Source organism: Neltuma alba, unplaced genomic scaffold (assembly GCF_004799145.2).
Source record: "Neltuma alba isolate B1F8T4 unplaced genomic scaffold, ASM479914v2 tig00010443_pilon, whole genome shotgun sequence".
NCBI classification, from domain to species: Eukaryota; Viridiplantae; Streptophyta; class Magnoliopsida; order Fabales; family Fabaceae; genus Neltuma; species Neltuma alba.
The window spans coordinates 117,284-140,865 of NW_021635337.1; the positions used below are offsets into that span (position 1 = coordinate 117,284).

Consider the following 23,582-nt stretch of genomic DNA (forward strand, 5'->3'; position numbering starts at 1 on the left):
ACTTGAATCTGATTACTTCTGCCGACCAGCATTAACGATGAGTCACCATATTTTTTGTAATAGAGATTAATGGGAATGGCCACAACCTTAATCATATTGATAAATGTATAGGTGGGAGATGAATGTTTTGAGAGGGAGAGGAATAGAAGGAAGAAGAGAGAAAGGGAGATGAAGAGGGAGAAAAGGATGAAGACGGAGAGAAAGAAAAGAAGGAAAGAGAAAGAGATGGGGTGATGGAAGAAAGAGAAGGGTATTTCTGTCTTTTTAGCCTGATTTCATAATTATAATTTGAGACCGGGTCTTTCTTGGTAATTTAGCTTATTTAGGTGGCCTCCTCGTAATTTTAATATTCAGGAGTCTTTATTTGTCATTTTCTCTTTTTATTTCAAGTAATTAATAGTTTGCATTTTCATATCTTTTGATTTAATTTCTTTTTAATATTCAAAAATTAACAATCGAGTATGATTATGGGAAAATGACAGATAAAGAAGCTCCAAAATGTGAAATGCCATTTTGGGAAGCTAAGGAAATGTAATTACCCATAGGGAAGTCCTTCCCAAATTGGGATTTTGAAATTCAGTGAAATGACAAAAATGCCCTTTGTTCTTTTTTTTTTTTAAAAAAAAAAACCCAGCCCCTCACCGGTGGCCGGCGACCGGCGACCACCGCCGGCGACTGGCCTCCGGCGGCCGTCGACCGCCTCCGGCCACCGGCGCCGGGCACCAGTGTGGTGGCTGCCGGTGAAGGATTTTTGTGACAAGATTTTTTTTTTTGGGAATAGGATAATATTGGTTCAAAGTGGCGGGGGTGGGATTTGATCCCACAACCCCTTGGCCACTTGGACCAACAAAAGGATGGCCATTGGGCTATCAAAGATTTCTTAACCTTATAATGCAAACAAAATATAAGTTAACTCTTTTACTGTGACTCCAGCTCGTGACAACAATTTATCTGAGGATGACAAGTCTTAATTGAGAAATAACAAGTCTAAATTTGATATTAACAAAGCAACTTTTCTTTATACATAACATAGCAGCATGTGCATTAATTAAAAATGATCATAATTTATTTAAAAATGACACGTCTTTACTATAAATGACAAGTCTAAATTGATATTAACAAGGCAACTTTTCTTTATACATAACAAGAAATAGCATCTACGTTAATTAAAAATGACCATAATTTATTTGAAAAAAACACGTCTTTACTGGAAAATGACAAGTCTAAATTTGATATTAACAAAGCAACTTTTCGTTATACATAACAAGAAATACCGAATAAATTGTTGTTATTTTTCAACAAAGACGTGTCATTTTTAAATAAATTATGATCAAATTTAGACTTGTTATTTCTCAATTAAGACTTGTCATCCTCAGATAAATTGTTGTCAGGAGCTGGAGTCACAGTAAAAGAGTTAACTTATATTTTTGATTATAAGGTTAAGAAATCCCCAATGGCCATCTTTTGTTGGTCCAAGTGGCCAAGGGGTTGTGGGATCAAATCCCACCCCCGTCACTTTGAACCAATATTATCCTATTCCCAAAAAAAAAAAATCTTGTCACAAAAATCCTTCACCGGCAGCCACCACACCGGTGGCCGGCGCCGGTGGCCGGAGGCGGTCGGCGGCCGCCGGAGGCCAGTCGCCGGCGGTGGTCGCCGGTCGCCGACCACCGGTGAGGGGCTGGTTTTTTTTTTAAAAAAAAAAAGAACAAAGGACATTTTTGTCATTTCACTAAATTTCAAAATCCCAATTTGAGAAGGACTTCCCTATGGGTAATTACATTTCCTTAGCTTCCCAAATTGGCATTTCACATTTTGGAGCTTCTTTATCTGTCATTTTCCCTATGATTATTTTGTTACTTTTGATTATTGATATATTCTTTTAATTCATATTCCAGAATTATTAGTTTTTGGCGATATTAGTTATTAATTTAAAATTTCATGAACCTGGTGGCTCAGAAAAAAGGGAAAATGAAAATTCATGAAGCTAACCTAATGTACTGTGTAGCTTTCCAGGGGCTCGAGAAAGTTACTATTTTCCTTGGGTCTTGTTTCCATATCCGTGAATTATTGGAACCCTAAAACAGTCCCCTTCTTTTTGCTCGGCGCCATCTCAAGAGTGACGGACGACGGAGCAGGGACAGAGTGGAGCTGCGAGCGAGAGTGAGATAGGAAGCCACAAAATCGATAGGGAGAGAGAAAAAGAAAGTGGGGAACTGAGCAGGAGAATCAAGGAAGGTTAGAAGTGGAATGGAAGGGGACAAGAATTGGAACATTAAGGATCTTGGGCACTGTTAGAGGAATAGCTTTTGATGGACTCGCCGCAACTGGACCTCGTTGGCATCCTCGGCCTCACTGCCTTCGTCTACATGGGAATCATACGAACAAAGTAAATCCTTCAATTTTTGATCAGGACTGTCTATTCTTGCTCGAATGGTTTTTGGACAATTGTCCATCTTTTTGGACAATTTTTGTATTTTGAATGGATTCTCAATGTAAATTTTCAAGATTTCTGGTTTGCTTGTCCTATTTCTCTCTATTTTTCTTTCATATATTTCTAACTTTCGCTTTAAATTTTTCAGGAAGAGAATATCTGCACCAAACTCTAGTCTCAATGTTGCTTCGGTTCTTGCGGGCTGCACTTCGCTAAGTTTCAGCCTTTTAGTTTTTAATTAGCACAAGCATCCGAACTCAACCAAACGGCTGCTCTATTTCTTAGGGTTGCAAATAGTGAGATTTTGGCGAAGCTTTCTTTTCTTCAGTATACATGGGTATATACAGACACAATCTTTAAGTGAAAAATTTTGGGGATTCATCTGCGCAATTGTTTCATTTTTTTCGGGGCAACGTGTTTTTTTTCACTTATTCTTGTTAAATGGAAGGTAGCTGAATTGTGAAGAGAAATACTAGTTGGGTTATTTTTCTTTCACCTTTGTTCAGCCCAAAATGGATTCACCTGAAAGCGTTCGTGGTCTTTTGAAGCGGGAGGTTGGTAGCTCAGATGTGAAGAGTGACAGGGTTGGTGATGATGAGTGGGAGGACAGTGATAGGAAGAAGCACAAGTCAAGCAGGTCAAGAAAATCGGGGAATGCGGAAGAGATTGATGGTTTAGGTGGCAGTGGAAGAAGAAAGAGTTCTGGTGATAGAGGTGAGACGAGGAAGAGGTCTAGCGGCTCAAGCAGAGCTGACAGTGATGACAATGATTACGATTGTAGGAAAGATTTGCGGTCTAAACAATTGAAGAAAAGGCAAGAGGAAAGCACATTGGAAAAGTTGAGCAGTTTGTATCAGGATGGAGAATCAGACAAGCAAGATGGTGGGGATAATAAGATAGTCAGTAGAGCGCATAGTCGTGCTGATGAATGTGAGAGGAGAAAAATGTCTTCAAAGCATTTGGAGTATGATAGTTCGCAGAATAGAAGTAGAAATAATGAGGACAAATTACATGATGAGCTTGGAAGCGTGGACAAAGATCACAAAGTCCCAGAAAGGAGGGAAAGCAGTAGAGAGAAAGGTCATGGGTCTTCTGAGCAAGTAAGAAGTTCAAGAAGAAAATGGGATGAAGCAGACACAATGGGGAAGTTAGAGGATGATTATTCTGAAAAGGGTGATGCTGGAAGTGGCGTGGCTTCTGATCCCAAGTATGAGAGTTATAGAGAGAAGAGTGCATCTGCTAGAAATGAACTTGGAGAGGGTAAAGGCAGGGGGCTGGATTCTAGTGATAAGATTTTCAAATCCAACAATAAAGAAGAGAGAAGAGCTGATTTTGAGAGAGCCAAGAGTAAAGGCAAGTTAGAATCTCAAGAGGTTAGTCGGGAAGACAGATTGGAAAGGGACAGATATGATAAGTCAAGGCACCAGAGATCAGCCACCAATTATGATGAAAGTTGGGATAAGCAATTAAATGTAGATGAAGATGGAAATATGCGTGGTAGGGATAAAACATCAAGAGAAGTCGGGCACACAAATAGATCCAAGACGCCTGAGAGAAGTGGTAGACGTCACCAAGATTCAGAAAACTCAGATATTGATTATGAAAGGAGCAGTAGCTTTAAAAGGAAGGAATTTGAGAAAGATGGTTATAGGGATGACAAGAATAAGGATCGAGAAAGTTCTAAAGAGAGTTGGAGAAGGAGGCAATCAAGTAGTACTGATAAAGAGTCAAAAAATAGTGATGTTGTTTTTGATCAAAATAGAGAATGGGAATTGCCGAGACATGGTCGGGAGAGAATTGACAATGAAAGGCCTCATGGTCGCTCTGGTGGTAGAAAAGATGGAAGTAGAGGTGAGGCAGTTAAAACTTCATCAAATTTTGGAATTTCAAATGACAACTATGATGTGATAGAGATCCAAACCAAGCCTATTGACTATGGGAAAGCAGAATCTGTGTCCAATTTCTATAGGAAAACTGAAGTAAATCAACAATATGATGCTAAATCAGGTGCAAGTGATGAGCAATGGTCATATCTGCATGAAGACAAAGCAAGGAAGAGTGATTTATGTGGGGCTGGAACTCCTAGTGAAGAATGGAAGGACAGATATACTGATGATGACTATGACATTCAAGGTGGAAGAGGGAGAAGTCAGAAAGGTGCTGTGGTTGGTCGTAGTTCTGGGGCTCAAAGTTCTAGCAGTGGTGGTTCACAGTCTCAGCATGGAAACCAAGAGTCTGGATCATACAACAGAGCTGGTCCACATGGAGTAAAAGGGAATAGGGTTGGTCGAGGAGGAAGGGTTAGGCCAACTGGAAGAGATAACCAACAAGTTGGAATGCCACTACCAATGATAGGTTCACCATTTGGCCCTCTTGCAATGCCTCCACCTGGACCAATGCAGTCTCTTACCCCTGGCATGTCACCTGCTCCTGGTCCACCCCCTGGAGTTTTCATTCCACCATTTAGTCCACCAGTTTGGCCAGGTGCTCGAGGTGTTGATATGAATATGCTAGCTGTTCCACCTGGTCTTTCTCCCATGCCACCTGGTGGCCCAAGGTTTCCTACTAACTTAGGGAACCCCCCAAACCCGGCAATGTATTATAACCAATCAGGCCCTGGTAGAGGAGCTTCCCCTGTCATATCTAGTCCTGGCTTCAATCCTGCAGGACAAATGACTCGAGGAACATCATCTGATAAATCTCCTGGGGGATGGGTTCCTCCAAAAAGTGGTGGAGCTCCTGGTAAAGCTCCTTCTAGAGGCGAACAGAATGATTATTCTCAAAACTTCGTTGACACTGGTATGAGGCCACAGAATTTTATTCGGGAACTTGAACTAACAAACGTTGTAGAAGATTATCCTAAGCTTAGGGAGCTTATACAGAAAAAGGATGAGATTGTTGCAAAATCTGCTTCTCCTCCCATGTATTTTAAATGTGATCTGAAAGAGTTTGAATTGTCTCCTGAGTTCTTTGGAACTAAGTTTGATGTCATTCTTGTGGATCCCCCCTGGGAAGAGTATGTTCACCGTGCTCCTGGTGTTGCTGACCATATGGGGTACTGGACATTTGAAGAAATAATGAATCTTAAGATTGAGGTAAGATTTTCCCCCTATATTTGCAGCACATTCTCCTGTTAGGGCTGTTTGTGTATAATCATTTCTTGCCATGCAATTGATGATGTATTAAGGAATTTGAGATTCTGCTTTTCCTTGGTGCTTTTACGGATTTTGTACTCCCTGTTGGAGTGCTCTCATATTAGAATGGCTTATGCACAATCTATTTGATTGTATGTACTAGAACATGATTTATTACTATTGAAAGTCACCTTCCTTTTTGTTTTTCACTATTAAGTGCATTGTATTTGTACTTTAATCTTTAGCTGAGAAATCTAATTTATTTTTCATCTTTTCTTTCCTTAAGGCTATAGCTGACACGCCTTCATTCATCTTCCTTTGGGTGGGAGATGGTGTAGGCCTTGAACAAGGCCGTCAATGTCTGAAGAAGGTACATCATCTGGAAATTGGAATCATATTTATAACTGAACTTTAATTGTTGGTTGCTGCTCTAATCATATTCTATTCATGTGCTCTGCTGATTAATTTCTTTCTGTTTCATTTTCTGTGTGGGGTTCTACAGTGGGGATTCCGTAGGTGTGAAGATATATGTTGGGTGAAGACAAATAAAAATAATGCAACTCCAGGACTGCGGCATGATTCACATACTTTGTTTCAGCATTCAAAGGTCTGTTTAAATTTACATCTTGTACTACTACAGCTGCATCCAACTAGTCGAACATGATTTTTTTTTTCTTTCCTTAAATGCTATATAGATAATATGGCATGTTGCCTTGAAATGTTTGATTTTATTGTGGTGAAGGAACACTGCTTGATGGGCATAAAAGGAACTGTTCGTAGAAGTACTGATGGCCATATAATTCATGCCAACATTGACACTGATGTGATTATCGCAGAAGAACCTCCTTATGGTTAGTATAATCATTTGTGGTCATGGAATAAAGAATCATTTTTTCCTACTAGTAATATTTTGTTCAATCCCTTAAGTTCCTTTCTTTTCAGTTATAAATTCTGCTACGTCTTTTGGGGATGACTTGTTGAAGTCTGTAAAATCAGCCTTTGCATCTGTTTGTATTCGCAAAAGCTAGAACTTAAGAATCAGTTCTTCTTCTTTTTTTTTTTTGGCATGATCGTTCAGTTAGTTTGTGATATGGCATGGGTATCGGCTAAGCCTTAGATAGTAATTGTGTTGTAATTATCATCGTTATTTTTGGTTGCTGTGTGATTCAACTCACAATTGCAACTTTCACGGTATTAAGTCGCTGAGAAAGTGAACATAACTAGTTGAGAATTGGAGTTCACACTTTTTTGGAAGTGGCAACAATACACCATGTCTTCTATTAAAATGAGATTAGCAGCATAGCCATAAGAGTTTTTAAGGAACTTAACTGTTCAAATGAATATCAGGTTTCTGATTGAGCATAGCCAATAAAACGGTATGGTTCAATTTGAGTAGGAATTTTGATGGCTTATTTTCGTGGGACCAAAGAAAACTGAGGTCTATGAAAATCAAAAGGACTTTCGAAATTCTTGCAATTTCCCAAAAATACACATCCCTACTCAAGCGTTGGCAATGTTTTGCATTTTCTTATTAAACTTTCATATGTTAGTGCAAAACAATGTTTCAAGTAATGCCTACTTACATGACTGTCTGAGCACAATCTGAGGAAGATTGCTAATATGGCATGTTCCTATAAACTTGTTTCTTTGTAAATCGGAAGTCAGATGTATATCATTTGTCTGTTATAGACTTTTGTAACGAGCCAGACTACTGAACTTAACCAAATCGATGTTCTGCAGGTTTTTGGGTGGGGTTTGGTATGCGGTGTGTTAATTATCATACATAGTGGATGAAATCTGGGTAATAGAAAAAAATATTCAAATGTTGCATGTATTGGTCTTTATGGCCTTGTAGGCTTGAAGGCTACTGTGCTGGACTATCCAGGATGTTTCTCTAGGTTGGGCTTATGTTTAATAAATGCTGTTTTGATTGATGTGTTTACATGATTAGGACCTTGTGGCCTGAGTTATTTTAGCTATATCCAGCACAGTCTGTCCTGTTTTGTAGAAAAAGTCAAGTTCCTATCATTTGGTGCTCGAAAAATTTTGTTTTGGTATATAGTGAATAAAAGGATGGAAGGAAGAATGTACTTATGAGAGGACAACTTGAGGGACTCGACGGGAGGCTTGAAATGCATGAATAAAGATATGAAAGAAATGATAGAAAGAAATTGTAAGAGGCTACTTGAAGATTTATAAGATGCTCGAAGGAAGAGATAGAAATGGAGACGGAGTTAAGAAGTAATCTACCAAAGATCATCAGTCAAAGCTTCCACCATTTTTTGGGGAAAACTTGGCAAAATCGAAGGCTAAAGTAATAAAATCATCAAGTAACTGAAGTTGTACAGTGGGGAAAGAAAAGGAAAGTATTAAGTTGAAAATTGCACCACAAAGCCTAGCTGATGCACTATGCCAAAGGCCATCGAAGTGGAGAATCTCAAAGCTGCCTGGTTAAGTTTACTAACCCATAGCCCAATACCCATTGGAGAATCTGACCCATCAAGTGGTTAGAAACCATCTACCAAAGGTTAAGTGGGCTGAACAAGGATAGATGGAGGCAAGAGATGAATGTTGCCAAACGTGTTGACAAGCCATGTTATGTAGGGAAGAAGAGGTTTCCATTCTCAACTTGACATTGTTTGAACGAAGTCTCTTAACTGTCTTGTGCCTTGAAAGTAAGAAGGGGATTTATTTGTGCTGCGATATTGATGTTGAGATGTTTCGAGCAACCAAAGGAGCAAGAAATGAACACTTTTGGCTTCTCATGGCTGAATAAGAAAAGGAAGAGGACAATTAGGGTGTAGGAAAAAAAAACGTACTGCGGAAGCAGATTTGAACTAAGGATAACATATGTAAGCATTTAGATTCTCCTTTGATTTTAGGATGGATCACTATGGAGACAACCATTAACACAAGGGTGGTTTCAAGACTAAAACACTAATTCTATCTTCTGCACATTGTGTCAGCTGATTTAATTGACTTTGAGGGATGGTTGGGGGAAAAAAGTTTGAGTGATGAAGGGGCACCACTAGGATGCAAGAGATTGTGTTAAAGGTGAAAAGATTTGCGCTAGCCCATTGCAACAAGAAAATAATTGGTCAAATGTTGATGGCGTAAGCCCACTTAGTAAAGCCAACAGTAGAGAAGAGGGAGGGGGAGATAGACAAAGGGAGAAAGGAAGGGAATGTGGATATAAGCATAATAATTTTAAACTCACCAGAACCATTAATTTTGTTGTTGTCTAATGGATAATATACACCGAATATTTTATGTCTGACTTTAGTGAAGATGGAGAATAAGAGTCATGCACCATAGTAATTTGTTTGTCTCTTTATCCATATGCATAGAAAGTGACTTTTTTCAGATTTCTAATTAGTTCTCTGAGTGTCGCAGCTGTCTTTATTGTTTTGATAATTTTTGTTTATTTATCCGTTTTAAAGTATTTGCTAGACTGACTGCGTTCAGAACCTAATGTTTTTCCCTACTTTTTATCTCACTTGTTTCCTAGCACTGTAAGCTCAGTGTTCAAAGTAAAAGATTTGAGGGGTAGGTCGGTTGCTTAAATTTGCACATAGGCTATTATATCGTTACTTGGTAATTATTTCTTTGCCTAGCTAGTTCTAGGCAACTCGTTCAGTTTATTCGTTGTTTCTCATTTTAAGTTGAACTAAGCATGATATTTTTTTTCACCATTAAGTTCTTGGACATGGCTTGACCCCCTTCAAAGCCAGGTCCTTAAAAAAATGTGAAATATAATCCAGTCCATCATCAGGTGACAGTGTAGTGTTATTTAAGCGTGTGAAGTGATGTGAACACATGCTTTTGGTTCCTAACTTTAAACTAAGGATTGGAGCGTCTAGTTTAAAAAAGAAAAATATGAAATGGCAAGTTAGTTGGCCACGGGTGGGATATGGATGGCTGTCTGCTCTAGTATATTAACTGAACTAGAGAAGTATTGAGTGCAGTTGGGTGGCTTTAAACAGATAATTAAGAATAGGGGATGAGAAAGTTAAGCCTTAATTTATAGAGACTAAAATTTAAAAACATTACGCCCTCCAGTACTATTTATAAGCACCTGTTAACAACTTTATTTAAATTAAGGAAGTTATTTAAAATTCCTATCATAACTTTATGTAAATTAAGGAAGTTATTTAAAATTAGTTATTTCTTATAAAATGTCAAAATTACCTTCAATAAAAGTTATTAGTTAGAAGAATTTGTTTAATTACAAAGTTCTGTAGTTTTTTAGGTATGTCAGATGGAGAAATTTACTACGTTAGATGGAACATCTTACATGAAGAGACAGGTTAAAAGTCCTTATAATAAGGACCGGAGGGAGTACTTGGCAGGAGTGTTGTGTGTACAAAAAAGGAGAAAGCATTCAAGTGCGCAATAAATTGTGATTATATGAAAGGAGATTCAGCCGTCAATAATTATTGCCGTTGATATTAATTTGCTTAGAATTATAGATCCATTAGAGAATCACTTTCTAGGATGTTTCAACAATTTATAAATTCATTTTATCTTTGCTCCTTCATAATTCCAATCTTCATATGCAATCATGAAATGGACATCTCATCAAATCCTTGTTCTTATGTTGCAGGTTCAACACAAAAGCCTGAAGATATGTATAGGATTATTGAGCACTTTGCCCTTGGAAGGAGGAGGCTTGAACTCTTTGGTGAAGACCACAATATTCGAGCTGGTTGGGTAACTGTTGGTAAAGGACTGTCATCTACAAATTTCAATGCGGAGGTGAGAAATTTGAAATGAAGGGCCTATCAAAATGCCGTGTACTTAGACTGTAGTTGGTTATTTTGTCTCATCCTCATTCTATTTTAATTTATGATTTTTTTCAAATTTTTTTACCGAGTCATTTTTGTGCGTTCTAACTTGTTTTGATATCTGGTTGATATATGCACTTAAATTTGCTTGATGGATACTCCATTAGGATATCTTTACCTGATGGACTCATGTCCATCAGGATTTGGGCCATGGCCTACTAGGGTGGGTGGTAGAGAGGGAGTCACATGGTGTGGTTTTTCTTGCTAATAAACTGTAGCTTTCTATAAGGAAAGGGTGTAAAGTGGAAAAACAAGATTTCCAGCGTTCTCTTTGGAATTGAATGCAAAATAAATCTGGCCTGAGAGGAACTCGATGGCTAAAACAGATGTAATGGAACTCCAGTCTTTAATTATATGATGTCATAAATTAGTTAAATTGCGTACTTTTCTGAAGATTTCATTGGAAATTCTTTTGGTTGAATGATACAAGATTTGAGTCTTGTTCTCTGCTTCTCCGTTGATAGTAATATTTCATTGCTCTTCACTTTAATGCTGTCGGCATTAAGTATTACTTATCCATACTTTGTCTTTGGGGTTCTCTTTGCTTATTCACCACACCCTTTGGGTTTTTGTATGAATTCAGGCGTATACCAAGAATTTCACAGATAAAGATGGTAAAGTATGGCAGGGAGGTGGAGGACGAAATCCGCCTCCTGAGGCACCTCATTTGGTTGTGACTACGCCTGAAATTGAGTCTCTACGTCCAAAGTCACCAATGAAGAACCAGCAACAGCAGCAGCAACAATCAGTGTCTATTTCGTTGACGTCGAGTTCCTCAAACAGAAGGGCTGCAGGGAACTCACCCCAGAATCCAACTGCATTGGGAATGAATCAAGAGGGAACTCCTTGGGCTTCGCCTCTTGATGGGTTTAAAGGAAGAGAAGGCTCTTCTTTAGTGCCTTCAGATGATAATAAAGTTTTTGACATGTATGGATATAATGGACCCCCAGGCTATTTAGATTTTGAGTCATACAGACAAATGAATATGTTGTAGCATGACGCTTGGTCTTATAAAATGCATGTATCCTCATACTTATTGGCCCCACTAATGTAAGCGGGAAAATTTTTCTGGTCCGTTGGCTGTGGAGGTCGGATTTGGTGCTCGTCCTAATTCAATACAGGCAACTCGGTATTCATCACGTATGTGAAGCTGTTCGGAGCTTGCATTCTAAGACGACATGTCGTTTCATTTGCTTGCCTTGAAATTTCTCCCTCCGCTTTAGAAGCACTAAAACTAGGAATGATTGTAGCGGGAGACTGATGTTCTCTTTGGACGAGAAAGAAAGTTGGGAGGAAAAAAAAAAAGGAGGGGAGAAAATACACAAAAGGAAAAATTGGAGGGAAGATATTGGGTAGTTTTTCAGTCGTGATTTACAGAATACGAATAAATATATGAGAGGAATTTTATCTTGATTTATGCAAAATGTGTTCATAAGTGATTTCAATATGATCTCTCTTGCTTGGATAGATGAGAGGAAATAGAGAGGGAAAAAAATTAGTAAATATCTAAATGACTAAAATATTTTTATTAAAATATATCATATTTGAAAGTAAATTAAATATTGTAATAAATTTATGCTAACATTAACATCATCAAATAATTTAAATTAAGTTATTGGGTTTAGATATCTTTTCAGATTATTATATTCTAAAACCAAATTAGTTAATAAAAATATTATTTTAAGATAAAAAATAAAAAGTGAATAACTTTTTAAATATTATAAAATAAATATAAAGAGGAAGAGAGAGCAAGGGATAGTCATAGAATTCTTGTTTTCCTTCCCGAATCTCTCCATAATTTGAAGAGAAAATGAGGCATGGGTTTCACTTTATTTTCTCTCCTACTTTGTTTCTCCTCATGTTTTCCTCTTTAGTTTTTTTTCCTCCCTAATTTTTTCTCAATCAAGCAAGGGGTAAGAGTTTATTTGGTACAAGAAAGAATGAAAGGAGAGGGAATAGAAAATATTAATAAGCTCAATTTTAAAAATTAAAAAAATAGAGTTAAAAGCTTTTAATTAATTTTTATTACTCTTTTATATTATTTTTTCTATTAAAATTTTAAAACGCCATTTTTCAACATTTTAAATAGAGTTTATTAAAAATTTTCTTTCCTTACCTTTCTCTCCATTTATCCCATCTCAAATAGTACCGAAAGCTCAAATGAAACGCGGATGTCTCCATTTGATGAGGGCCTACCCTGCTCAAGAAGTGTTGAAGCTTTTTATATTTTTTCTGGTTTACACGTCACGGCTTCGTCAAATGTTTGTTATCAGTGTTCATTACTGCTCAGAAAAAGTTTTTAATTCTCTTTAACCTCACCTCAGCCTTGACAAAATATCTCTTGATATCAAACATCCAAAGGATATCACATTGTCCTAGGCGTTTGGTGCACCAATTTTGTCGATGATCAAGTTTCAGAGAAAAACTAAATATGCCCCTTCTTAAACAAGGATATAATTGATAATGCGATCAGTGGTGAGGATGACAATGTAATGGTTTTCGGGCATACTTGGAGTGTTCCACGCCTTTAGATAGCTACGCGGAAGTCTAGTTACGGTAGTGAACTCGGATAAGTGTTACATAGCAAATGCACTCTTTTGTGGAAGGAGGGAGAAGTCAGAATAGGAGGGAGGAAACCAAAACTCATTCGTGCGAAAATGATGCACTTGGCTGTTTATTAACTTCACTTTTTTGAAAGTAAAACTGCCTCCTCACGGTTAAGAGATAACTGTCCCTCCTTTTTATATATTTTTTTTTGCAATTTATATAAAATGGCGAATTAAGACCCAAATTTCCTATTTATTTGCATCAAAGTCCCGATACAAATGGGCTTGGGCCCAATCTACCAAGGGTGGACTGACCTATTTTCCTACATCTCCCACTCACACTTGGTGGATTGGATGTCGTGGGTCTAGTCTCTTCGTCTCCCCTCAATTTCATACTTAGTGCTTTGCTGTGACCGCGTGGGTAGGATGTTTTCACTTGGGTCCCTGTACTAGAAATCCTTTTTATAGGATCAACACAAATCACCCTCTCCTTTGTGTAGCTTGAATTTTAATGTTATGCCACAGATATCTTAGATTTACCTATATACACTTTTTTATGGTAAATCTAATCCCTCTCGAGTCAATATTTGACTCAGATTACCTTTCTCGTATGTCTAGTGTTCACACTTACGACAACAAAATGTTATAAGGGACATGTTACGGACACTAGCATAGATGTGTATATTGCAGTTAATCTTCCTTTTGCCCAAATATTACTTTGATATAAATCAATCGCTTTCCTAGCATAATACTTTAGATCGCATCTATCATGACCATAGGACACATGCCGAAGTAGCAGTCACTGAAACATATCTTCGTGATATTGTCAAAGTCAAGGGACACCAACAGGAGGATAATTCCTCCTTGGGACTCACACAACAATGAAGCAGGGATCTTTTACTCGCTTGCCTTTTGCGATTCTTCTAGCACATATGCTATGAAACACATGCTATGGTGTTACTTTTTCACTATAAAAGCATATGTCATTTTGGACTTATCATTAACATCGTACAAACTTAAGTCCAGACACACTTAGTATCTAAACCCAAATTCTTCATCTCTGCTCATATCTACGATGTCGATGTTGAAGAGTTTGTTATTTCACTACAAGTATTATGGAAGTGGGATTCCAAATTTTGATCTAACTTTATTAACGTGGATCTCATCTTGATTTGCTACACTTTAGTCAAGGCAACATAAAGTTTGTGTTTCTTCCCCACCATATCAACATTCTTTGCTACTTTACTGGTGAACACAAATGTTTCATCTTTGCTCACTCTACCTGAGTGTTAAAGGCGGTTGCCTGTGTGAGAGAGCCAACCTTTTTAACCTGTATGACATACTAGACATTGTATACTTTCGAACAAACACATAAAGTGATGACGGAAAAATATAATTTCATTAATGAGGTTTGCATATTATACTTTACGCATGCCAAGGGCTTGCACATGTTCTTTAAAAACATTTTCACCTATTGGCTTTGTCAGAGGATTTGCTATCATACATTTGGTTGAAATGTATTGTATAGTAACAATCTTTTGTGCTATATATTCTCTAACAAAATTATACTTGATGTCAATGTGTTTGGTTTTGCTGTAATATTTAGGATCTTTAGTATAGGTCATAGCTGCAGTGTTGTCACTGTGTACTAACACCGGATTGGTACTCTTGTTTCCAAATCCAAGGTGTTCTATAAACCTTTTCAGCTATAAAGCCTCTTGTACTACTGCGGTGCATGCCACAAACTCGACTTCCATTGAATGTAAGGCAATGCACGTTTGCTTCTTGCTGCTCCAACATATAGCGCCATTGTTTAGCAAGAAGGTATAACTTGAAGTTGACCTTCGTTCTTCTTCATCTCGGCCTACATCAGTATCGAAGTACCCAACAAGGCACAGGTCGCTTGCTTTGTAGCGCAGTGCATAATTAGAAGTGCCCTTTAAGTATCTCAGAATCCTCTTCACTGCTTTCCAATGCTTTTTACTGGGGTTAGATTGGAATCTGCTTACCAGTCCCACCACATAACAGATATCTGGTCTTGTACACATCATTGCGTACATCAAACTGCCAACAGCACTGGCATATGGAACTCTTTCCATTTTCTTTTTGTCAGACTCAGTTTTGGGATACATGTCAGGACTTAAGGCCACTCCAGTAGCAACCGGGGTACTCATGGGATTGCAGTCTTTCATGTTGAATCACTCAAGAATCTTGTTGATCTAATTCTCTTGTGAAAGATAGAGGATTCATTTTGAACAATTTCTTTGGATCTTAACTCCAAGTATATACTCTGTTTCGCCCATATCTTTCATCTCAAAATTCGATGAAAGCCATTCTTTAATGGCTATCACCAAATCTAGACTATTTTTGGCCAATAGTATATCATCTGCATATAAGGATAATATTACAAAATTACCCTCAAACTGCTTAATGTAGACGTAGTAGTCTTCATCTATCATTTTGAAGTCATATGAGGTTATTGCTTTGTGAAACCTCAAATACCACTATCTGGATGATTGTTTCAATCCATAAATGGACCTTTTGAGTTTACAAACTTTGTTCTCCTTTTCTTTTTCAATGAAACCTAATGGTTGTTCTATATAAATTTCTTCATCCAGATCACTATTCAAGAATGCGGCTTTTACATCCATCTAATGTAATTCTAGGTCTAAACTATTTACTATTGCTAGAATAAGTCTAATAGAGTTGAAACGCACAACAGGTGAGAACGCATTTTCATAATCTACGCCTTCCTGTTGTGTGTATCCCTTTGCCACTAATCAAGCCTTATATTTGTCAATTGATCCATTGACTTTTCTTTTAATCTTGCGAACCCACTTGTTCCCAATAGCTTTACGCCTTTTTAGAAATCAACTAACACCCAAACTTGGTTCTTTCGCATCGAGTCCATTTCTTCTTCCATCACCTTCTTCCATTCCTCCTTGACAGGACTTGACAAGGCTTCTCATACAGAACGAGGCTCATCATCCCCGTTTAGAGTAACTGAGACAGATTCACCTTTTATTTGAAAGCGTCTTTTGGGAATACTTTCCCTATTACTCCTTCTGACGAGAGCTGTTTGTTTATATTTCTTTCTTTGTTCAGGTCTCAGTGTTGACCTTTCTTGGCTCCCACTCAGATTGACACATCTAGATGATTCTGGTTTGCCAATTTGTTTTGCACTGTCTTGTTCCTATGTCTCATAAAGAGAAATAGTGCGGTTAACATCTCCTCTATTAGGAAATTCAGCCTCAATGAATGTTGCATCCCTTGATTCTATTTCAGTCACCGTTCCATCTTCATTTTCACCTATGAAAACATATCCCTTTGATTGTTTAGAGTAGCTTATGAAGATACATTTCTTTCCTCTAAGGCCCAGTTTCCCATACTCATGGGAACTGTTATGGATATACGCTGCTGACCCCCATGGTCTTAGGATGCTTAGATCTAGTTTGCGTTTCGTCCATAACTCGTAGGGTGTGGAAGTGACTGATTTTGAGAGCACACGGTTAAGTATGAAGGTTGCCGTTAATAAAGCATCACCCCAATATGGAATTGGTAGGTTTGCTTGGGCCATCATAGACCTAACCATGTTTAGAAGAGTCTTGTTTCTTCTTTCGGCAACTCCATTTTGTTCTGGAGTGCCAGGGATAGTCAGTTGTCTAATTATCCCTTTCTCTTCACAAAGCTGTTTGAACCGTTTAGATAAATATTCATGACCTCGATCAGTGCGTAATGCTTTAATTTTATTATCCATTTTATTCTCTACCTTGTTTATGTATCGTCTAAAGCACTCAAGAGCTTTAGACTTATGCGAGATCAAATAGACATGACCATATGTCGAAATACCAAGCTTTGTGTCTTGCCCTCACACTCATTAGACCGCATATGTCGGAATGAATTACAGAATGGCACCTAACAACCCTTCTTTAGCTAACTTAATCATTCTATTTTGATTAATATGTCCTAGTCTAGCACACCAGATATTTATGTCAACATTACTTGAAGAGATAGCAAAGCATTCATTATAATTAAAATCACCAATAATATCCAAAACAAAGAACTTTTTAAACAAGAAAGCTGAACCATAAAGGACTGAGTTGCTTAAAATGTTTGCAACTTTACCGTGAAAGTTTACATCAAACTTAAACTCTAAAAGACATAAAACAGAAACAAAGTTCCGCCAGATGTCGAGAGCATAAAGTACATCATGGAGTATCAAGGTCTTCCTACCATGCAAAGTAAATTTGCAGGTGCCCAAACCTTTAACCTCGATCCTCACGTTGTTGCTAACGTAAAGCCACTTGCTTTGATACGGCAACCGATGGTACTTGATAAAGGATCCTCAATCCCTAGTTACATGGTCTGTGGAGCCTGAGTCTATAATCCAAGAAGAAGAAATAAGTTCTGTTAGAAAAACAGTACTAGAAACATATGAAACATATGAATTCACATAATCCACTAATACCTTTTCACTCTCAGCCTGTTTTGAAAATTCATGTGTGAAATGGCCCATTCTCTGGTAAGTGAAGCATTTGACCTTTTTCAGGTCTAGCTTCTTCTTCCCACCTTTCTTTCCCTTATTTTGAATTGTTTCTTTCCCTTTCTGGGTTGATGACCACCCTTCTTCTCTTTCTTTTGGAACTTCTTGCCCTTCTTGGAATCGGGCCTTGATTGGGAAGTGCCAGCATCCTCAGTGTAATAAGCTTGTCCAGAGGTCTTGTAAGCCTCTAAACATTCATCCTCCAGCTCTAAGTGCTTAGCTACATCGTTAACAATAACGATGTTTTCATTATGGGTCAGATTAACCTTTATATGCTCCTAGCTAGCAGGGAGTGATCTGATAACAGCTTGCACCTGCTGTTCATAAGATAGAACATGTCCAGCTTCCTTAAGTTCTTTGATCATGTTGGCCATCTCTCTCAGATGTTGCTTCATAGGATTGTTTGGCTTAAGTTTGTAGGTATCGAACTTAATCGTTAACCTCCTAAGTTTAGTAGTAGAAGTACCACAAACTTATCCTTCAATACTATCCACATCGCTTGTGCAATTTTGTGCCTCTTAAATTCGCACATTATATCATCAGCCATTACACTCAGAGGCGTGATTCTTGCTATGCTGTTTTTCTTCTTCCAAACTGGGTAAGCATCTTGGTCTCTCCTATGTTGGGCTGTATTCCCTGCTTCAGGTCGACCATTACAGTGGTTAAAGGTTTAACAACATCTTGTTCCTCCAAGATGTATTGGATATATGTCCCACTTATCCCTGTTAAGCTTTTCCCTTTATTAAGCTTAGTAATTATGTTCATGGTTGCCATTTTCAGTTCTATGACAAATTTATCCCATATTATTTTATGTTCTCTCTAGAAGAGAGATGTACCATAGAACATTTTAATTATATAGCACAGTGAAGTATACAATGTCATGTACTTAGATTGTTCTTGATCAGAAAATAATAACACTGCAAGATCCATGATCAAGAGCATATGTTTGTATCTTCCATCACACAGATACAAGCAATAATCATTATGCTCTATCAAGAATTTTATATAAGTACTTCTGTGACTCTTAGAAGTCTCATCTCCTAAAAGCTCCCACTTATAAAAGTATACAAACATTATTAAAAAATAATCATATAACAATAATTTAAGTAATTTCATTAAATAAAATAAGACACTTAGTCTGTGTACAATGCATGAAACCAAAAACTTAACAAATATCAATAAAGTAAATACAAATATTACATCATTTGATATGAACATAAAGGTGATCAAGCATTGCTTTCCTCAGTTTCCTAAGTTTGTGCGTTTTGGTTATAAAGGAGGATACTAATTCTATAGCCCAAATCTAGTAAGACTTCCTTATGGGTTTGCCTTTAGGTCCGTCTCTAACCCTTATTGCTCTCATATATTCCATTATGACTTTAAGGTAGAATTCTGTATTCTTCTTATCAGTCATGTATTAGATGTAACTGGTGAGCATGCCATTGATGCTTTTTATGTTTGTCAGTTTGGCCGCATCTCTTTTAACTATAGGGGTACATGGTTGATTCACCTCTTCTCCTTCCTCAACTTCGGTTTGATCGGGAAGACCAAGTGAATCTTTAAAGACCAAATGAGGTTCGACACGGAGGGGTTCAATGGAGAATAAAGTTTCTGACTTAGGTCCATAATCCATTAACTCCTCTGGGTCTTCTTGAGGAACCTCTTTAGGGTCCTCCTCAGAATCCTCATCTTCAGGTTCATATTCTGGAACTCCATCATCTATGTATGGGTATTCCAATGAATCATTTTTGATATTTTCAGTGCTACTAGAAGCCTCTTGCTTCATTTTCACATAAAACAAAATAATATAAATTATTTTGAATATTCTGGAATTTTTATCCGCATAAAAATACCAGAAAATGCACTGAAATACTCACAAAGGGATCCTAAATTGTCTCAAAAATTAGCAAATTATATATCAAAATGAAGATTTTGATTTTAGGGATTTTTAGAGATAAACCGCACCTTAAACGGAACTTGCACGCACCTACACACGCCCTAAGAAGCATAAAATCCAAAAAAAAATAGAAAAAAAGGTTGAAGCCCACACACTCATGCGGCATGTGAAATCCACACGCTGCCATACGCACCGTCGACGGCGGCACGTGTCGTACTAGAGGCATCCACACGCCACCCCCATTCAAATAGGGTAGCCTATGTGTCTGACAGATGTGCCACGTGGCAGCATGCGCCACGTGGCTACTCTAGGCCAAAATTTTTTTTTTTAATAATTCAATATTTTTTTTGAAATTTTTTTTAGGCACTAGACCGAGTTAGGCTCAGACCAACCCGATCCAGTAGGCAGACCTAGGGATTCCCATTTTTTTAAAAAATGAAATAAAAAATCTTTTTTTTTTGGATTGGACCGGTTTTGGGCTTAGTCCAATCTGGATTGGCCCAACTTGTCCTTTCCACCCATCCTTTTTTTGTTTTTATGTTTTTTTTTTTGTGGAAAGGGCCAAAACGATGCCATTTTGGCCCTGGAGGTTATCTTCAACCAATGACTCGGCTTCTGAAAACGAGTTGGGCCCGATGGACCTATCAGACCCGAAAACTTCTCTACTCCATATCTCCTTCATCCGACGTCTAAATTTTGCGTACTTTATATCATTTTCTTTGTTTTTTGTCCTTTACACAATGGGATAGGTTTTGGGGCCTAAAAAATTGATTTTAACCAAACCCAAAAATGAAAATATAGAACATTTGAAAAAACGATCCAAAAAAATGTGTTCATGGAGGTAGAGAAGAATCTAGCATCTCCAATCACAAATATAAGATACAGAACTATGATACTGAAAGTAAAATAAAGGATTTGCATAATATTTATTGAAGCTAATCTCATAGCCGAATGTCCACTGGAGCAGTAAGAAAAATAAAACGCAGGCTACATACACAGACAAAGCAACAGAAAAAAAAAACACAGGCCACAGATAAAGCTCTGATACCAATAATGGTTTTTGAGCATACTTGGAGTGTCCCATGCCTTCAGACAGCCACGCAGAGATCTGGTTATGGTAGCAAACTCGGATCATTGTTACACAGCAAATGCACTCTTTTGTGGAAGGGGGAGAAGTCAGAATAGGAGGGAGGAGACCAAAACTCATTCGTGTGAAAATGATGCACTCAGCTGTTTATTAACTTTATTTTTTTGAAAGTAAAACTGCCTCCTCACGGTTAAGAGATAACTGCCCCTCCTTTTTATATATTTTTTTTTGCAATTTATATAAAATGGTGAAATTCACGACTTAAGACCTAAATTTCCTATTTATTTGCATCAGGGTCCCAGTACAAATGGGCTTGGGTCCAATCCACCAATGGTAGACTGGCCCATTTTACTACACAATGTATCAAGAAAAGGCACGTCATTCCCGTGCAGGGGATAGTGCGATTTGCGTGTTTGGGTGTATTTATCATATGTAGCATACCGAAATTGACAAAGTACTCATCTGAATTCTCACGGGAGAGGGAGAACAAAGTCTCTTTGTTTGGTGCTTGCTATGGCTTTTTTTGATGTCTCATTTGGTGCTTTCTCCAGTGCGTTCTTGTGTCTCCACTTGTTTCCATCTTCACTATTCTCATCTTTGTCTGCCTTTGTTCGTTCCACCGCCTTTTGCTTTACCCCTGGCCACCGCCTTCTGTTTTCATCTCTGTCATCTCAATTTTTACTACCTTTCGCTACCCTACTCTTCTTTTACGTTCTTTTACTTATTCCACCTCTTCTCTAGTTCCGCCTTGTCCACCTTTCTTACTATTGTCTTCCGTTTTGTTGCTGTGTCTTCCTCCATTTCTGTTCTTAGTACTGTTTTCCCTCTTCTTTTCTTCCACTACCCCTTTCCATTTCCACCACTTCTTTTCTCTTTCCTTTCTCCCCATCGTCTTATCTCATTTCCTCTTTAATCTTTGTTGCATCTCTAACTTTCTTCCCCACTCTCCATCGCCTTTCTTTCCTACTATGTTTTGTTCAGTTGACCTTAGGCCTTTGGTCGTTCTGAAAGCCTATGTTTTGATTTCCTTTTGCTCCTTCTTATTGTTCGTGAAATTGGCTTTGGTATAGGAAGCCAAGCATGTTTTTGGTCTTTTAAAACCCCTAGTTACTTTTATTTGACAGTTTTCCTTTGTCCTATTCTTGTTTTGATGTTATATTTTTATGTTTTTTTGCTTGTGTCTATCCTTGCTTGTTTTGATATGTGTTTTGTGGTCTTAGGAAGCTTGCTATCTCTCTAGTCATCTTTTCTCCCCAGCGTCACTCTATCAACATACTCTACATGTGGCCTGTAAAAGCGTACTTCATCTTCATCCCCTTCAATAGCTCAAAATCTACAGGCATTGTGGGTTACCAGAGTGAGTTGGTGGTTTGTGGCGGCATCCTCCCATGTCCTTTGTTTTATTGATATCATCAGGTAGCATCTACTCCTACTCATTGGGACTCTGAGCAATGTCTAGTTTGGTGGTGTTGCAGCTAGTTTAAGACAGACTCAAATTTTGGCTTGTCTTTGAAGTGCTAGCTGTCTTTTGAGCCTACTAGCTATAGCTTCATGTTTTCTTTGTTTCAGGTATTGCTGGATCAATGTTTATTTTAGTTTGTTGCAATGTTCTTTTTTTTTTTTTTAAGATTCCCACCCCTCAATTTTAGTCCTAACCTAGGGTAAGTTGGTAGTCTTATATGTATCATTTTTATCATATTGTTAAAAAAAAATCATATATACAGCATACCTTAGCATATCAATAACAAGAGAGGTCATAGTGAAACAAAATCTTACAAGAATTGAAAGCCGTTGTTCCATTATGTGGGATGAGCTAAATGACTCCTACAATGCTATTGTGCTTTATTGATAATCAAGTCTTTGAATAAATTGATGTTTGAAATTTCGGATCAATAATTTTATTATGTGTTCTTTTCAATCTTGCTCTATCTCTTCCTAAAGAGCTCTATATTGCCTAATCTACGTCTCTCACTGGTACTTTTATGGCCTTTATAGTTGTTTAAACCATTTCAAATGATTTTCTACTATTGTCTCTTGAATAAGCACCACACCAACTCTTCCTCGTATGTTATTAGTATGAAATATATTTTTTTTTATATGACCACACACATCTATCTCAATATCCTCATCTCATATACTCCAATTATATGCTATGTTGTCTCTTTAAAGCCTAGCATTCATTACCATTTCATGAGTTAATTAGATATGTGAGATAACAATTTTATCTTCATTGTTGATAATTTTGAGTGTAATTTGTTGGTTAATTAATCGTTTAATTTGCAAACATTTTAGGACAAGAAGGACAACATTATATTCCCACTTTTACTAGGCACATTTCTTTGAGTAAATTCAATCAATCTGTCCATCTCATTCTCATATTCTTTTCTATTTCTTCCACCTTTCATCCAATTGTAGTTCATTATTATATCTCTTGCTATTGTTAGGATTATAGTTTTGATGATAACAAGTCAGAATTTCAGGGTTAAGTATTTTGATCGATCAACTGATCGAGCAATCAGTTATCGCTAAGGTTTCAGATAAATGATCAAGTATAAATCGGGTCTATAGTAGTCTTTTTGATCGAAGAACTATTCGATGAATAATTATCGATAAAGTGATCGGTAATCGCTAGCGTAAATATCACATAAGACTTTGGGAAATTATCGATAAGCTGATCGATAATATCAGGTAAACAATCGAGTTACTGATAAGAGACCCAAATCTGAAGTGTATTTATCGATCAAGTTATCGATAAATCAGTCATCAATAACGACTTCGATAAAAGGTAACACTCTCTACTTGTTCTGCACATTAGTTCTGTTACAAGTTTATCGATCATATTTTCGATCATCTTTTATCGATTACGTGCTCGAACTTTATGCTCTAACTCTCTGAATGCAGGTGATCAAATTCACTGATAGATCGATAACTTTATTGATCACAAAATTATCGATCACATGATCGATAATCAATGTCCTTATCTACTCTTACTCAATTTTGCTAAAGCTAAATTATCGATAACATTATCGATAACTTTAACTTATTTGCTCAACAAAAGTTTTCACATAACGTGATCGATAAAGAGTCTAAGAATTGA

At 37.4% G+C, this 23,582-nt stretch overlaps 1 protein-coding gene across 1 annotated transcript; it reads left to right on the top strand.

The window, feature by feature from the left end:
- Positions 1-2,044: 2,044 nt before the first annotated feature.
- On the top strand, positions 2,045-11,486 carry LOC114756639 (N6-adenosine-methyltransferase non-catalytic subunit MTB-like). Its single transcript, XM_028945583.1, has 7 exons — positions 2,045-2,389; positions 2,583-5,529; positions 5,855-5,938; positions 6,071-6,175; positions 6,311-6,419; positions 10,172-10,323; positions 10,996-11,486. Exons 2-7 carry the CDS (start codon positions 2,947-2,949, stop codon positions 11,404-11,406), a joined length of 3,444 nt encoding a protein of 1,147 aa, XP_028801416.1. The 5' UTR covers positions 2,045-2,389; positions 2,583-2,946; the 3' UTR covers positions 11,407-11,486.
- The last annotated feature ends 12,096 nt before the right edge of the window (positions 11,487-23,582 follow it).